A 19,179-nucleotide genomic window follows, 5' to 3' on the forward strand; every position below is an offset into this window, starting at 1 on the left:
TTCCCTCCCCCCAAGCCCCGTTAAAATCCGTCGCTTGGGGGAGGACACACAGAAGCCTTTGGGCTTCAATGGGTTTAAAATGAAACGGTTCTCTCTTTATTCATTAATCTCTTTCGCGTCCAATAGATGAATCATTTCTTTGGCGCCATTCACTGACCATTAACGATGTTAGTGCATCGTTGTGTCAAGTCTCAATGAATGCCACGGAATGTCCTCCATCTTTTTTAGACCCCAACAGACAAAAGATTCGTACCACCTTGACATGTAGTAGTGCTCCGGAGTATATCTTTAAAAAGCATATAAGTATTAGAACGATCTTACCTTATATCTTCTTTTAAATAAAACCAAGTTACCGCGAGTACAGAGTAACTTCCTCAAATTATTCACACTGAAAGATACTATTTGACCAAATATTCTGCTGGGGCGGGTTTGTGGATTCTGGTCTAAATTATCATAACGTCATCGCGTATTAATGAGTAATGATTGGCAAATGAAGTTGCAGGATGCCATAGTTTCAGGGGGATTGATAAAGAATGGATGCCATTAGTACCGTTATGAAGATATTCGAAAGGTAAAAAATTCAGCCATTTGATCATTGAATGAATTTGTAAAAAATGGAATTATTCCAAAAAAATGGCATCGATCCTTTTATTGCATGCCGATGAAAAGTACTACTTGGCGTTTAGCCAAAACAATGAGAACGATACTACTACTGCAGTGACAGCAGTAATGATGGTGTCCATTTAGCGTTTTAGTTATAGGATTCCGGAGTTTGTTGTTTGGCTTTTTTTACGTTAAGCGGTATCGGCAACTGTCTTTAGATGAATCTTCCCAAGACATTCTCTGATTTATGACCCATCGTAAATTTTACACACCGCGTAGAGTACCTCAAGGTTGTTCGGATGCTGCACTTTACTGTGACGATAGAGCGGTGCTTCGCATCTCTGCTCTACGATCACTTGTTAGTGTGGATCAATGTCTTGCTATTGTACGCAAAGGCTCCGGATAAATACTTAGATAAGCTTGTAGATCTTTTCAGTCTAGTGAACGAGCTCGGACTTAAGCTCAGTGCTAATAAGTCCTGCGTATTCAAGAACCAGGTAAAGTTGTGTGGTAAACTGATAGACGACAGTGGAGTGAGGTATGGTCCACAAAGGATTAAAGCGCTTCGTGCACTTCCTTACCCACGTGAATTACAGTTGTTTATTTGCTTGACTAAATCGATGAGGACGTCGAACATTGACTATGGCCGTCTGGTACGACCTCTGCAAGAATTGGTTTTTTTACTCTGTCATGACCCACACACCCAAGCGTACGAAGCGAGTGGCAAGTGGGATTCCGATCATGCTGAGTGAAGCCGAACTGGAGGTCTTTGACAAGTTGAAGGATGCGTTAGATGGGAGGGCAATGCTGACATTTTCGAAGTGGGAAGCCGAGACTATCCTCGTTACAGATGCAAGTGACGTTGGTTGGTCGGTGATAGTGACTCAGGTGTCCGACTCGAAGGCACAAGTTTCTATTCACGAATAAGCGCATGAACGGTTAGTGTGTTTAGGGGGGAATTCTTTGGGGCCCAGCGCAATCGGACCGTCATCGAGAAGGAAGCATACCTGATGGTAAGCAAAGTTGTTGCGTCGGTCAATAAAGCTCATGGAATACAGGCTTCTATTGAACACATTGGAGCGTGAAAAACGTTTGGGCGGGCATGATATCGCGTTAGGCGGGATGTCAGCGCTCGATCAGTGTAGCCATGAAGCTATTACGGCAAAAATGGGCACGGTCAGACGATGAGAATACGAAGGAGGGCAGATCATGTCGAAGAAAGTGGTGAGGAGCGTCAGACAAGACCAACACCAATTCGACCATTCGGCAATGATAGCTTTGAGTGACCGGACGTAGCAGCACTACTTGCAAGTCAGAAGCGACATGAGGCAGCAAGGCCAAGAGGTCTATCGTAAGGAAGTGATTCTATGGGCCAAGGGATGGCTGCATCTGGATACTAAGCGAAGACAGCAGCATTGTGCAGCGATAGCTAGTGGTGGCCCACTGCGGGTCACAAGGGTATCGCGGTCGTGCCTCGCTGATGGAGACCATGCAGCGACGCTCTCTCTATCGGTAAACTCAGTAAACGAGTGGACAATTTCCTTCGTGATTGCCTGTTGTGCCAATATGTGAAGGGGGAATGATCGTGAAGCGCTTTTGGACGGAAACCTTCCGCAGCAACAAGAGGAGCGAAGCGCTGCACTGGGACTACTTACATTTAGACGATTCGCTTGGCAAATATGCTTACCTATTCGTTATGAAAGACGACGTTACCCATTACTGTGAGCCGGTTCCGTGCGTCGTACCGACTAGTGTGGTGACGGCACAGGCCATAATGGATTGACATAGTAGATTCGGGGCTCCTCGACTGTGGATTAGCGACAGCGGGTCGCACTTCAAGAACGAAGTTAGCAAGCGACTCAGCCCGACCAAAAGATCTCGTTGGCGTATTCGCCATGGATTAATGGGTCCGTTGAGAGACAAAACAAGGGCATTATTCATGTTCTAAGGGCAATGCGTCTGGAGTATCAGGTCGACATCAAGGACTGGGCTTACTTTGTTGCAACTTTTCAGGCCAACCTTAATCACACATCGGTACCCTCGCTGGACAACCACGCTCCCGTTAAGCTGTTCTGCGTGCTTCTTGATAAGTCGCGTTTACGTTTCTACTTGGACGAAGACCAAAAGAGAGTGGGTGAGCTTCCGGACCACTTTGAAGCCAAATTGGAGGCTCTACGTGAAAGCGCCCAACTCATGCATAAAAAGGTAATCGACGCTCGTTCGAAGCAGACGAAGCGAGCCAACGGGAGCTTAAATGTACACTGAAACCAAACTTTGACGTAGAAGACTTTATGTTGCGATCACGAGTGGATCAGAAGCCCAACGACAAACGACTGATGACTTGGATAGGCTCATAACAAGCCGTTAAAGCAGAGGAGAGCACTTTTAGCGCACGGCACATGGTGACTGGCGCAGAGAAAGATATGCACAGCTCAAGGCTGATGTTCTAGGCAGACAAGCGCTTTGCAGGGACAGAAGAAATCCGAGAGCACGTTGCCTCGCAGGGAATTATTATTACTGCCGCGCCCTTCTCGAGCACAGATGGAGCAGTAGCAAGCAAGCGCTCGAGTATTCGTCTCGTGGAAGGGCTTGTAGCCTATCGACGACTAGTGGGAGTCTATGAAGAACCTCTATAAGAACATACCTATCATGGTCAAAAACTACTCAGCTTCTCGAGGCAGCCGTGCGCTTCAGGATGATGTAGCTGCCATGACGTGATAAAGCGGTATACTGTATACTACAAGACAAGGACAAGTGGCGTTTGTGAGCCAAGCCTTGGAAGGGCGGATCAGTGGGTTGATGTACAACACATGCCTCACTCGTGAGGCGTAGGATACGATACTGAAGCCGTGTTGATGGTAGAGTAGCTAGGACCTTTTAGGACGAAACTTGAGAGCATGCTTGGAGAGAGCACGCACGATCAGACTTGTAGACACCCCACTGTTAAATCAGCACCGATACAAGCAAGGGATCCTAGGGAGCCACCATTTTCCTTAATACGTGTTCCGTGGACCGACTACACACAAGCAACATTCACCTGGGTGACATCACTAGTACAGGGATATTTAGCTATACACTACCATTCTTCTTGATTAAATAAAGATGCTGTTTCTGATACAAGCTGAAATGGCAGTTTATTCACGTTTAGAGAATAAAACTCAATATATTGGGTACGACAATCCAATGTAGATCGTATATAACAGGCGCATCGAGAGCCGAGGTAAATTTTAAAAATTGAGCTGAAAATGTTAGTTTGAAATCTGATGTTAGAGTAGTTTTGGGTCAGAATGACTCGCCTCCTAAATCTCTAGATATAGAATCCAGAGAACAGAGTTCGGGTTTGCCGACGTGAATGGGATTTGGGTGGGCACCCCGCTTGACGATAATTCGAAGCGAAATACAGGTAAAGCTACCTGCATATCATGAATACCTCTTGAAGTATACTGGTACTAGTTTTTCAAAGGTCAAATGATGTTAAACTTCAGAATTTAAATGAAATTGGGATCTTGGCATGAAGTTATGCCCCCTACTTCGAACTGCGAATAATACTCAATCCGCGATACATTTATAAGCCGTCCACCTTAGCTAAGTACGGGAATATATTAGCCAATGGTAAGCATGCACGCTGCACGAATGGAGCTTGGTCAATCATTTACTTTATAAAGTTTTGAGTTGAAAAAAAAATACCAAATCTAGTGACGGTAACTTATTTCTTGGTATCCTAGAGATACTGGTGGCAAGTAGAACTTGCGAGACCCTGCTTCTAGCTTAGGAGCCCTTCCGTTCTGTGTCTGCGTCAGTCAGCAGATTTATTTAGTGTCGCCAGGGTGTCGGCAGTGTAGGAAGACTCGGAGGATCTCAATGCGTAGCTGATGGGAAAACCAAAAGTGAGATTAGGATGCATTAGTGTAAACCTGAGGGAAAGCCTGCGAAAACCCTCTACGACTACAGCGGACTACTACGGCACACTCTCAGGTGGGCGAGCGGAGGTAGCCGGTCTCGTCCCGCAGAGACACTCAAGTTCTCTCCTGTTCACCGTCTTACCCCGCAAGGTCTCGCGAGAACCCCTCCATAATCCACATCAAACTTCACTTTGCTTCTGCTTCTCTTCAGCACAAACCCCATACAAAGCTCAGCACCGTTACTTGCACTTCAAGCTGAGCGACTCTCATGTCGTACTGGCGAAGACAATCCTTTGGTTATTGTCTGCAGTCGACACCAAGGGCTTGGCCGCAGCCAACAGCCAACTGCCGTACGATACTCTCGTACCCCCACTTCACACAGACTTGAAGTGCATGGTACTCGTAAACTAAATCCAAAATACACAAGAAGCTGCCACCGTAGTGACCGCTTCACTCCGTTCTCCACAAGTCTCGCAGCTAAAAGCCCACTTAGGCCTCCATGCCGGCGGCTATAGCATCCATCCACGCTCTCTTCGTGTCTTCAATGCACAGCTGATCTCGAAGACCCTCAAACTGAAATGACTCCAGAGCTTTGGTAAAAAGATCTACCACATTTTAATTTGTAGGCACATTGGAAATGCTCATATTGCCTCGCTCTACGCGCTCGTGCGCTCTCCCCCAGCAGAGCTCCGTTTTTCGAGTTCTGCGTTTGGAAGGATGAAAAATCAACGAACACTTAACTTCAAAAAAGCTTTGATTTAACTCTCGAAACAGGTACTCTAACTCCTCTTGCTGTAGGTGCCGCTGCACGGCCTGCACATGAACTCACCGGGCGAGGCCCTTGCCGGAAACGATCGACAGGAAGGAGTTCAAGCGTCTGTGGGGGTCGTTAAAAATAGCTGGTGGGCGGGCAAGACCCCCTCCAGGCCTCCTCTCCGACCATGCGTATCTCAAGCCTGGCGTGAAAGGAAAGCTAGACAACTACAAGGCTGACACTGATTACTTTATCGATACGTTGTGTTTAGCAGTAATAACTACTCCCTCTAACCCTGTGTGGTGTAGGTCCCAAGCCTTTGTGGAAGTATGCTCTGCGTGAGGGTCTAGTACCTTTCCCCCCTCAACAATGTATGATACGTCCGATGAGGCCTCCAATGGGGAAGCTTGCAGCGTACACAGCAGCCAAACGACAAAAACCAATTCCCCACCACCACAAGTGACGGCAACTTGGACCGTCAGTATTCTCCATCCCGCTCAGAGCATCAACATACTGTCGACGTTACTACGGAGGATACAGAACAAGTCCGACCGATTGGTGATGATATTGCAGAGGATACAGAACAAGATCGGTCCTCCGTTTGTGTTACTTCTGAGGATACAGAACAAGTTCAGCCGGTTCGTGTAGCTATTGCCAAAGATACAGAACAAGCGAGGTCGATTGTAGATGATACAGAAGAAGGCCACTTTGTCGAAAATACTGGTACCGCTGGTACAGATCAAGAGCTATCAGTTGTTGAATGTATTCCTCTATTGCTGGAGTTATTGGACAAGGATCTCTACTACGTCGGTACTCACCGCAACGAGCGGCTTGGGTGGCTTAAGCCGTTTGCTTTTACGCAAAAGAAAAGATCGAAGACTATGCCCCGAGGCTTGTATCGAATTGCGCACGCGCGTGATCATCCTGGTCTCGTTGCACTGAGCTGGATGGACAGCAAGCCTGTCGCGCTCCTCGCGACGGGATGCTCTACAGTTCCAACGACTGTAATGCGTAGAGCGAAGGGGGAGACAGAGCGTGTTGCGGTACCGTGCCCGCAGCTTGTGGTTGATTATCACCAAGCTATGGGCGGAGTAGATCGCCATGATCAACTCCGCCTTCAGCGCTATTCAATCCAGCTTAATGTGGCCTTCAAAAAGTACTACCGGCAACTCTTCATGGGTTTTGTGGACATGACGATAGTCAACGGTTTTATTTTACATAAAATTATTCTCAAGCAAAAAGGGCTGCCAGTGCCAACACACGCGCAGTATATGCGCCGACTTCATACCGAGCTTTTGGCCACTAACGAAGCCACACTGCGTACAAACACCAACGCCGAGAACCTCGTTTCTGAGCCTATTCACACGCAACCGCACAGACTGCGAAACAATGAGGAAAAATACAAAGGCAAGAAGCGAAAAAAAAAACCAGAGATGGATCAACCGCCAGCAACCTCCAGCGTAAAGGGCAGAAGCGTAAGGGCAAGCGCCGCCAGCACTTGTGCAAAGTTTGCTCAGCCTTGGCAACTCCCCAGACAAAGAGCTTTGAAACCAGTTACTACTGCGAGCAGTGCACATCAAACTTCGGAGGCTACGTACCTCTATGTAACAAGGTTCGCCACGAGAAACCGGCAACACGCTTACATGCGGCCAAATATGGCATGATTTGTGGCGCAACGGCACTGCCATCCCTGCTCACCTCAAGAAGCGTATTCGCTTCCGCAAGCGAAAGAACTTCGAGATTTCGAGCGACAGCGACGACGGCGGCAGCGACGCGAATGAGGATTGCGTGGATATCCAGGATAGCGAGTAACTAGGCGTAGATAATGCAGCCCGTACACTCACCAATTTTTCGGCCAGTTCTTGCCTAGTTCTTCTTCTACTCTTGCTAGTCTAGAACTGGCCGAAAATTTGGTGAGCGTACGGGTGACGTAGTGGCACGCTTCGCCAGTCATTTAGGCGCAAACGCATATTGCCCAGACCCATCAGATTCAGCGGGATACTCGAAGTATAAGGATATGCGACGAAAGTCAAGTCACATTTGCCCAATGAAATCATGACATTTTACCAGCCGGTGGGCACATTGTTGTTTTTCTACGACAGATTACAGTCTATATGTACCTGGTCGAAGCGTTTTCGCTACATCCCATCGCGGACGGCTTGCAATGCATTAAGTTTGCAAAAGTGGCAGCTATAGTTTCATAAAGATAATCATTTACTCTGTATTATACAGAATATCGTGAAGCGGGCATTGGGTTAATCACACATCGGTACCCTCGCTGGGCAACCACGCTCCCGTGAAGCTGTTCTGCGTGCTTCCCGATAAGTCGCCTTTACGTTTCTACTTGGACGAAGACCAAAAGAGAGTGGGTGAGCTTCCGGACCACTTTGAAGCCAAATTGGAGGCTCTACGTGAAAGCGCCCAACTCATGCATAAAAAGGTAATCGACGCTCGTTCGAAGCAGACGAAGCGAGCCAAACGGGAGCCTAAATGTACACTGAAACCAAACTTTGACGTAGAAGACTTTATGTTGCGATCACGAGTGGATCAGAAGCCCAACGACAAACTACTGATGACTTGGATAGGCTCATAACAAGCCGTTAAAGCAGAGGAGAGCACTTTTAGCGCACGGCACATGGTGACTGGCGCAGAGAAAGATATGCACAGCTCAAGGTTGATGTTCTAGGCAGACAAGCGCTTTGCAGTGACAGAAGAAATCCGAGAGCACGTTGCCTCGCAGGGAATTAGTATTACTGCCGCGCCCTTCTCGAGCACAGATGGAGCAGTAGCAAGCAAGCGCTCGAGTATTCGTCTCGTGGAAGGGCTTGTAGCCTATCGACGACTAGTGGGAGTCTATGAAGAACCTCTATAAGAACATACCTATCATGGTCAAAAACTACTTAGCTTCTCGAGGCAGCCGTGCGCTTCAGGATGATGTAGCTGCCATGACGTGATAAAGCGGTATACTGTATACTACAAGACAAGGACAAGTGGCGTTTGTGAGCCAAGCCTTGGAAGGGCGGATCAGTGGGTTGATGTACAACACATGCCTCACTCGTGAGGCGTAGGATACGATACTGAAGCCGTGTTGATGGTAGAGTAGCTAGGACCTTTTAGGACGAAACTTGAGAGCATGCTTGGAGAGAGCACGCACGATCAGACTTGTAGACACCCCACTGTTAAATCAGCACCGATACAAGCAAGGGATCCTAGGGAGCCACCATTTTCCTTAATACGTGTTCCGTGGACCGACTACACACAAGCAACATTCACCTGGGTGACATCACTAGTACAGGGATATTTAGCTATACACTACCATTCTTCTTGATTAAATAAAGATGCTGTTTCTGATACAAGCTGAAATGGCAGTTTATTCACGTTTAGAGAATAAAACTCAATATATTGGGTACGACAATCCAATGTAGATCGTATATAACAGGCGCATCGAGAGCCGAGGTAAATTTTAAAAATTGAGCTGAAAATGTTAGTTTGAAATCTGATGTTAGAGTAGTTTTGGGTCAGAATGACTCGCCTCCTAAATCTCTAGATATAGAATCCAGAGAACAGAGTTCGGGTTTGCCGACGTGAATGGGATTTGGGTGGGCACCCCGCTTGACGATAATTCGAAGCGAAATACAGCTGCATATCATGAATACCTCTTGAAGTATACTGGTACTAGTTTTTCAAAGGTCAAATGATATTAAACGTCAGAATTTAAATGAAACTGGGATCTTGGCATGAAGTTATGCCCCCTACTTCGAACTGCGAATAACACTCAATCCGCGATACATTTATAAGCCGTCCACCTTAGCTAAGTACGGGAATATATTAGCCAATGGTAAGCATGCACGCTGCACGAATGGAGCTTGGTCAATCATTTACTTTATAAAGTTTTGAGTTGATATTAAAATATCAAATCTAGTGACGGTAACTCATTTCTTGGTATCCTAGAGATACTGGCGGCAGCTAGAGCTAGCGAGACCCTGCTTCTAACTGATGTTACTACCAGAGTTCAGAATTACGATTTGCGCCAAGAACGGCATGAAATGCAGAATGTAGCTTAGCAGCAGCGCCGATACAAGCAGCCTACTTTTTTCACAAGCCACCTGCAAATCTGGACTCACTTCTAGATCTAAGACAAAGAATCAGTAAGGCTCAAGACAAGGGCAGACCAAGTGCGAGCCTCGCACCGCGCGTAGAGTCAATTGACACAGCCACGACTAGTAGAGGATGGCAGAAAAGAAAGGCGGCCGCTTATAGACCTTCGATCAACCTTATCTCTAATAAGACACAGTATATCCATGATTTACAGGTAAACAGTTGGGAAGGTGCTGCGGCTACGAAGCAGGCGCATGAGATGCATCAAAGTGCCAAGACTTACAGAGCGGAGTATACGAAGTATACTGGTATTAAATATATGTACGACACAAATGTTGTCTCTTGAAAACCGGGGTCGGAGTTTTTCATCGCCGCTTATCTACTTTAACCCCTCCAGCCCGACGTGCTGCATAATGCTGTTTAGGCATTTTTGATAAACTGCATTATGCTACATAAGAGCAATTTTGACTTGAAAATTGTAGAGAGCGTATTTTCCCTTGCCAGGTCCAATACAAACTTTAAGATAAACGGAGTGGCGTGAGTGGCTATTTTCTGTTTCAATACCTACACCTGACCATAGTACCTGCATGAGAAAGTCCTCTAATTTTTTTCTAATTTTGATAAACTGATTTGACATTTTTTATCGGATTAGACAGGGAACGGTTGTCAGCCACACGCCGACAAACGAACTTCTCCCTCATTCGAGAATTTGCGCGCCTAGAGCACAAGCGAGAGCAGAATCGAGATGGCGAAGCCCCGAGAAAAAGTGGTCCTTGACTGCGACGTAAGGTCGCGTGACCTTTCCTTCCGTTCGGTGTGGCGTGAATTGAAGTCGCAAGGATGGACGAAAAACGCCCGCCAAGCCGTAGTCTGGACGGCCGTTACCGCTACATCCGACCTGGCAGTAGCGCTGATGGAGCAGAAGGCGTTGACTACTTTCTGGGAGAGAACGCGGTGCTCGAGTATTATGCCAACAGTGCGAATTATTACAGAATGTGGATGGCGACTGCGTACTAATATGCTGTGTATCTGTGTAGTGCTCCGAACCCGCTCGCGAACTCCACGCCCAACGAATCCAGGCGATGCTGAGATAGCACGAGCTGCCCAAGTTGTCCGAGAAACGTATGGCGCCCTGATTGAAGGCACGGTGGAAAACCATATCGCTACAGCACGCACTGACCCATCTCCCGCCAGCCCTCCAGTGATCGTCGCCGCGCCTGAAACCACTGTTGATGCACCAACTACACCAAGTCGTTGTCGGCCTCCATCGCGCTCAGCACGACGTGCGCTAGCCACTACGGAGAGCCCCACCTCCACCGCGAACTGCGTTGATAGCAACATCACCACACGTCGGTAATGGCAGCCCAGAATCGATGAACGAGCAATCTGGATCTGCCCAAAGAAGACCACACGTGATATCCGGACTGAACTGGAAGGATCAAAGCCAATACAACCCCACGAGCTATGCCGCTTTATTGGACTACTGATTGCACGGACAATCTCACCGAACCGCGAGAAGGTTGCCCATCACAGGAAAACAACTGGAGAAGGGGCTATTCCACGTGGTGCGTTTGGATCCGTGTTACGAAGGGATCGCTTTATGGAGATTTCGCGCAACTTGCACTTCAATCCTAACAGCGATGCACGAGCAAACACCGACAGAGCTTGGAAGATTCGTAAAGTGGTGAAAGTGCTCCAGAGGACGTTCCAGAGGGGGTATGTGGCGCCGTCGCACTTGGCGTTCGACGAGGCAATGCTACCGAGTCGTTCATCTTTCAATAAGATGCGTGTCTATATGAAAGACAGGCCCCACAAGTGGGGCACCAAGCTTTATATGCTGTGCAGTGCTGTTACAGCATACTGCATTCGGTACGTTTTTTTTTTGCCTCCAGTTTTTCTAATGGTGCATAATGCAGACTTATGCTGATTGGGTTATGAAATTTATGCTGCATTTATATAGGTTTGAGGTATACTGCGGTAAGAAGCAGCATATCAGCGAAGCTCACACTGCCGATATGAAATCAGGACCGGCTGCGGTAGTACGGAATCTTCTTGCTGTGTTTGGTTCGTGTGCTCGGAAACAAGGAATGCGACTCGTGGTTGTCGATCGCTTTACACGTCGGTGGCGCTCGCTATTCAACTTCTACTCATGGGGTTTACTGTGTCGGGACGATCATGACAAACCGGCTGGGCTATTGCAAGAACGTGATTGAGAAGAGGAAGACTCGGCCTGATACCATCGATCGGGGATCATTCAAATTTGCCAAGTCCAAGCTGGTGCCAAACATGACGGCCATCAGCTGGTGGGATTCGCGGCCGGTTCACTTCTTGTGCACAGGGGGTAGCCTTGAGATGGATAGAATTGTCCGTCAAGATCGAGCGGATCCGGTCGAAGTCCCATGCCCGCGAGTGGTGAAAGATTATCACGCCTTCATGGGGGGCGTGGACGTGCATGATTAGTTGCGTTTGCAGCGGTACTCTATCCAGCGAGCAGTACGATTCCGAAAATACTATAAGTCTCTGGTGCTTGGGCTTATCGACCTCGCGATCGTGAATGGCTACATTGTGCATAAGGCGTATCACAAGCAGAAGACCTCGCGTCCTTTGAGCCACGTGAAGTATATGAAGAAGCTGCACTTGCAGCTCTGCCAGCTCCGGCCATCAGACATGTACGAAGGGAACACCTTTGGAAGCCAGCGTCTTCCAAGTGGAGAGACCTCAGTTACAACGTCCGTTGACGCAGGCGAAGAGCCACACACCCCAAAACAGCTCGATGAGTGGCGAAACAAGGACACACAGCCGAAACGTCGACAGCGAGCTTGCAAGGTCTGCTCGATATATATGCAATCTAAGTGCCTCCAAATTGTACTTTGCAAACGTCTAACACACGATATCACAACCAATGTATCCAGATACGCCGGCTGGTTTTCCAGCTGATGACTTACTTGTTTTTGGTTATGCCTGCTGAACACGCATCAACTGATTGCCCAGAGGTCAATGTACACGTCAATCGATTGCACATGCTCATGGGGACGACACCCCATCTTTGAATATGAACGTTTGTATGGGAAGTTTTCAAGTTTAGATTTGCGAAAATTGGAACTCTATGAAATGTATAAACTGGCATGCGTGGCTCGTGTCTGTACAGTGTCCTTCTATGATACGGCAAATTATGCTGCATTATGCGGATTGTTTTGATAACTTTGGAGCCCAATGTTCAGCTTAGCGTCAGTTTAGGCTTGTCCATGCTCAGTCATTCCCGACTCTGACATATTACCCTACCCTACCCGAAGCTTTTGAATACAAATACAAAGTCAAATTTTGGTGCATATGCAATTTAAAACTACTAAAATTTCTCCGGGCTGGAGGGGTTAAGAGATCAATTTTCTGCAGCTTCTAATGTACTACACCTTTGCTCGTCCAAACAGAGAATAATTTCAAGCAAAGTGGACAATATGTTTATGATTATTACAAATATCTGATTACGGGATCAAAATTACCAGTGGATCAGAGAATAATCTCATTTAAACCGAGACGACACAGTGAGCTACTTCCCATAGACCATGTCTTTCATCTCCTCGGCCGCGTTCACCGCATCGCGAGCGTGAAGCTCCATCTTCGTCACTAACGTAGGTGTTATATACTTCATACTCGATTCTGCAGCCTTCTCTAAGAAGCGCATAGTGCGCTCCTTGATCGTTATTGGGGTGCCGTCTTCTTCAACTATGTTACTCCGGTCGCAGATCTCTTCGCGGTACAAGGCTAGGTATCCCTTGATTCGAGCTTTTTAAACGGAGAAGCAACCCTCAATTGGGCTGCACATCGGTGAGTAGGGTCCGAGTCGTAGGAGTACGAGGTCGTCACGTGCTTCGACACGTTCTTCGGTTTGGCGGTGAGCGGGGGCATTATCCAGGACAATAATGACCTTCTTCCCAGCGAAGCTGTCATGAAACACGGAGGATGCCTTAACCATCCGGTAGATTTCCTCAATGAAAGCTGCATTCTGCTCCATTCGGATGATTCCCCTCTCCAGACGGTGGAGAACCACACCCATGGCCGAGCTTACAGCGCACTGGACTTGCAAGTTTGCACCCTTGGATGGCGGCATCACGAGCGTTGCACGCTCACCTCTCCGTGCACGTCCTCGACCTCGCGTACAGTAAACGTTGTAGTTAGTCTCATCAAAATAGATTACACAGTCACCGTTCTTTTGATGGTCCTTCAGCGATTTTGCGAACTTCTGCCGCTTGGTCTTGTTGATCTCGTTGTTGCATGTCATGGGCTCAATGCGTGTTTGTTTGACGGTGAACAGCATGCCAAGCAAGTGGCGGCTGATCGCTGAAGTGGAGACCCGCACGTTCGTATCTAAAAAGAGCATCGTGCGCATAGCTTTCAGGATGAAGGTGCAGTTATTGTCAAGATATTCCTCCAGCTTGGACTTTGCTGCTGGTGTCATCTTCACAGTTCTACCACGAGCTCCACCGCGCGGTAGGCCTTCTACGCGTCCTGTGGCTACAGTGCGGTATGCCGTTATTGGCGGCCACCTGAAGCCAGTCAGCGCGTCCCGCGCGATGGGCAGCTAGGACACGGAGCTTCTCAGCGGGGGATTGCTTGCGGAGGAGTGGCTGGAAGGGCATTCGTCTGAAGAGGTGATTTGAAAAGTCAACTGCTTCAGGCGATGGTTTGCTTCAGGCGAGGTTTTCGCGCGCATTTCGGCGCCAACGCACCCTCACCAACCCTTCACGAATGATTCCAGTTATCGCCTTTCCTTGTCTCGCTTTGGATGAGATCTTTCTCTGCTTGTTTGTTGATTACTTTTACTAAAGTTAAAATTTGTACTATAAAAACCAAATTGTCCACTTTGCTTGAAATTATTCTCTGTTTGGACGGGCAAAGGTGTAGACAAGTGGGGGGAAAACAGTGGGTTTTGTAAACCAACCACTGTCTGATATTGTAGTTAAATCTAAAACAAATACATTTCTGTTGCGATAAGAAGTAGGTCAATGCACCTCTAATAGCAAAGTAGAGTCGACACCTTTTTTTAAGGACTCGGTCGCGTAGAGATTTTAGTAAAATCCCGAATGCTTCTAAATATCAGTGACGCCAGCATCGACAAATCTTCGTCAGTTTTTGCAGCTATGGCGCTTCCAGTACGACCCCCAACATGTCCTAAACATAAGCATGCAGCAGAGTGGGGTAGCTGCAACCTGCGGTTAATTAGTAGATGGATCGGGCACATCCACGAGCAGGAAATTGTCACTCGGTCGCCTGCATTGGCCGATACGCTACCTATATTACCCCAGGGTCAAGCAGAAAGAGTGTGCTGTTCTCCTTGGTCGCAGTCTCGCCGTTCTTGAGAAACTTATCAGTATGCGATTGACCATCCACAATTGGGAATCTAGCGTGCCGTATTTAATCACGTTTTGAGGTATTTATAAAATTTGAATCGAATCGCCTTTTGGTATTTTCACTTGGTAATATTAATGTGGATGTGACCACGTCGTTTTGGTAGAAATGCATTTTTATTCTTTGAAGTATTTAATAATCGTCACGGGAGAAACTATCGAGCACATTTTTTTTCTTGGCTCTGCAAGAGAACATCCGCACAGTAGCAGATGTTCAGACGTATGATTTGATTGAAGTTACACCTGGAATTGTCATTTTGTAGATGACGTCTAGACAAATGAGACGTCCGTGTTGGAGGGATCTTCGTTGGTGTAATAGTAGAAGTTCAGGACCATCGGTCGAGAAGTGTGTCTACGTTGAACTGGGGGATCTGCCGGCTCGCTCCGTTGAGGGACATCCCGGTGCTGCTTCCTGTAATACCGGACACGTTCTTTCTCGTTTTTCTTAAGCCGTCGCTCCTCACGTCTCCGTCGTACTGCAGTTTTACTGCAAGAAAACTTCTTCTTCAGGTGCCTCTTAAGCGCAGTAGGCGACAATAGATTTTTCAAAAAAAAAAAAAAGAGACAAACTCGAACCTTGTGTACTGGTGCATTTCGAACTGTACACGGTAGGCCGTGTATACACGAACTGATGAAAATTATTGAATCAAATGGTGTTTTGCGGCTCAATCCCGATCATTTCGATCCACACTGGCGAATTAGAAGGTTTGATGAAACATCACTTACTCCTCGAATAGCAGAACCAGCAACGATCCAAACTTCTTCACGTCGTCGCCCTCGCAGGAGCCATCGTGCAAATCAGGGTGTATCCGGCACAGCTCGCGACCCCGTTCTCAGTGAACGAATCGATAGAAATCACCCAGCGACTCCACCACGGGCGTGGGGCCGAGACACTGATGCTGTGGACGGTAACACTGATCTGCCTTCGTTTAATTCAATTTTCTCCTTTTTCAACATTTAGCAGGCACCAGCTTCGACATTAGATATTGATCAAGAGGCCCAGACATTCCAAGACGTGTTCACACCAGCACGGACATGGGGATATGCTGGACTACGGCCACTTCAGTAACGTTAGTTTAAACTATAATACAGTTAAGTTATATAATTCATGAAATTGGTGTAGATTTACCTCGTTCCACACGACACACTTGTATTGTACTTTTGCCACTGGGCACGTAACAATCTCTTCGTCCCTCAGCGGCTCGCCTTGTCGAGGACAAACTGTGAAACCTGAGCTATGCTATGACTGCACGTGTATACGATACAGCAATAACTTCAATCAAATCATACGTCTGAACATCTGCTACTGTGCGGATGTTCTCTTGCAGAGCCAAGAAAAAAAATGTGCTCGATAGTTTTTCCCATCGTCACCGCTCCTCTTGTTAAGCCGCTGCGTCGCCCTATGGATTAACGTCATCTCCACTCCGTGTCACGATGGGGGGGGGGGGTGACGAATCGCACTCTACCGTTTCGTGAATTTTTGCTTTATGAAACGCACGATCGTCTATTCGCACGGAACAGTATCGTGTTTACAGAGTCATCTACAGTACGACGTCAGCCCGTTGTTACTGAAATGAACACCGTAGAATTCGAATTGAGGTACATGGATAGAGCTCTTCAATTTTCAATGCAATGAGCGCACGCTTGTCATTCTGTTTGAGATACATGTATCGAGGCTGAAGTGTCCAGCATATTGGAGATGCGAGAAAATTTAGTGCCGTGCAGCTTGCAGTGTTCCTACAATATCAAACTTCGAGGCGTGAAAACGCCCGTGTGAATGGAAGCACCTGTCGAACACCATCTCGATCGAGTGCAGGTTCTGTTGCTAACTAACGTGCGGAACGTGGGTCTACCAAATCAAACAGAGCCGTTCATGCCTACCCTCATGTCCAGACTCTCTTTTTTGCCACTTTGTTATAATAGACAGGGCTACGTAAAAATCTACGTCAGGCAATTCATTAGTTTTCAAGATGTTTTTTTATTGAATTTGCTGAAATCTTACACTATTTTACAAAACGAAACCTTTTTCGAGAGGTTCTCTAGAATCGATTTAAGAAACGCAAGTGCTAACAAAGCCGTTGCCGAGAATAGCCTACAGCGAACGATGATGAGAAAACATTCTGACTCGACTGTTGTTGCAGTAGCCCATCGTACAGATGGCTGGTTTCGTCCTTACCACCACGAGTTCATCCCCACAGACATTTACCGTAATCGTCATCATGTATTTTCTGTGCGCACACGAGTCCTACAACTTGTAGTACTGTACAAGTACCTATCCTAACACGGTTCCTCGTTGGTTTGCGGGCGTTCCTCACCGCAATTCAACGTTTCCAAGTTCCTCATTCCTCAATTCACTCTCAACGCAACAACTTGCCTTCTCCGATCCTTTTGCGTTCCGACAAAATGAAGTTCATCGCCACCGTCGCCGCTGCTGCCGCTGCCTGCGCTCTCACGGTCTCCGCTGACGTTTCCACTGGTCCCGTGTGGGGCTACTGTGCCAACGACGCCAGTATGGTGAACACCGACAAGTGGGCCGATAGCTGGTCTGCCTGCGGTGGCAAGCGTCAGTCGCCCATTGACATCGTCACGTCAGCCAAGTCTGGCAAGGGCAGGGCGAACCCGCTCAGCTTCACCGGACGCTGTCCCACGTACAACCTGACTGCGCCCGCCGAGCCTCTGGAGGTCGACGTTGTTGGAGGTAACGACATTGTGACGGACCTGATCATGTGATATGTTGTAGATTCTAACGCGTTTGGTTCTGCTAAAATAGGCAACTGTGCTGTCTCGCTTAACGATGCCTCGTACAACTTGGCCCAATTCCACCTGCACGCTCCCTCGGAGCACACTCTGAACGGCAAGCCTCTGGACGGTGAGATCCACTTCGTGCACGCGTCTGCCGATGGCAAGGCTCTTCTGGTGGTGGGTATCTTCCTTGAGGTCGGCCCCAAGTCGGACCCGTGGCTGGGCCCTGTGCTTGACGCTCTTGAGCACGTCAACTCGACTGACGAACGCTCTGCCGCAGTTGTGGTGCAACTGTAAGTTCCAACATTCTAGAATACTACTTTTCTGGATTCTTACTAACAATTTTGATGTTGCATAAACACAGGAAATCGTACTCAACGATGGTTCGCCAGGCGTGCCGAACAGGAGGCATCTACAACTACCCTGGCAGTCTTACGACGCCTGGCTGCGGTGAAAATGCCGACTGGTGGGTCGTACAGAACCCGATCAAGATCTCGTCGGTCGACTTCGGCCGTCTTCACCAGGACCTGGTTGAGTACCACATCACGGACAACGGCAACAACGCTCGCCCGGTTCAGCCTCTAAACAGCCGCCGAGTCACTCGCTACAACTAGAAACCTACGACCTACCCTGCAAGCTAGATTGTTGCTTACCTTTAGTCGCTGCTAACATTCCACCTATATCACTATCCGTGATACATACATACTAGTAGAATACAACGAGTGTGTTTTTGTCTTGATCTCGACTGCAGAGAAACCAATTTGAATGCAAGCACGTTCTATTCGTCTTGAAACTCTATAGCTTACTGTACACTTCAAAGTACTGAGCTGTACTACACATACATGCAGTGCAGTACCGGTAGTATCGGTACTGTACTACAAGAATACGAATATTATTTTGTTTCCCGCGTTATATGACTACGGAAGGGTTTGACGACGTTGAATTCGTGTCGTGGCATTGCAGGCCTTTCAAATACATGTACAGTTGTGCACCTCGTATTCGGCGGGGTGGACCATATAGAGTCTACGAGCTGCGAATATTTATAGAGGAGCAGATGGAATCCAAATGTACTACTTTGTATTACCTTAATTAAGTACAAATCTCAATTCCATCTTCGATATAGTACCAGTGTGATTCCAACAGTTTCGTATGGTCATTGTCGATACGTCTTGCCAACCTTCTGAGCACCACTTAATCGCTGTATAAATATTGACGGGGGTATACGTCTCGCCTTTGTAAAACAGAGACAGTGTCCATGATGGCTCTGTGGCTGCCTTCCTGCACAATGTTTGCTTAGATTCAACGTAGAATAGGCGGACGGGCGACGTGCCATGGCCTTTTGCGACAAAATTTATAAAGAGCTGTTGTATGGTGAAGTGATTGAGCTGATACATCGTGGCGGAAGTGCGGCGTTTCATCCCTCCTTGAGGTTATTTGGTCCAAAGGAGATGGGCAACTCATTTGCGCAATGCATGTGGCCCAATCATTAGATTGTGCAGGCTATTAAGCCATACCGGGGCCGAAAACGAGGTGCACGACTGTATTCTGAATGAAGCGTGATTTTATTTTTTCCAGCTGTAAGACAAGATGATGATGGTTATTTTTGGTACCCTTCGTCTCCGTCTCCTTCTATTAATAATAGAAGCACTGGACTTTGTACTATATTAACATGACT

At 47.5% G+C, this 19,179-nt stretch overlaps 1 protein-coding gene across 1 annotated transcript; it reads left to right on the top strand.

Moving 5' to 3' along the window:
• Positions 1-17,116: 17,116 nt before the first annotated feature.
• Positions 17,117-18,118, top strand: PITG_17848 (carbonic anhydrase, putative; the record flags this gene model as incomplete). Its single annotated transcript, XM_002896633.1, has 3 exons — positions 17,117-17,460; positions 17,533-17,797; positions 17,869-18,118. 3 exons carry the CDS (start codon positions 17,166-17,168, stop codon positions 18,116-18,118), a joined length of 810 nt encoding a protein of 269 aa, XP_002896679.1.
• Positions 18,119-19,179: the final 1,061 nt, after the last annotated feature.

Source organism: Phytophthora infestans, genomic scaffold (genome assembly GCF_000142945.1).
Source record: "Phytophthora infestans T30-4 supercont1.56 genomic scaffold, whole genome shotgun sequence".
NCBI classification, from domain to species: Eukaryota; Oomycota; class Peronosporomycetes; order Peronosporales; family Peronosporaceae; genus Phytophthora; species Phytophthora infestans.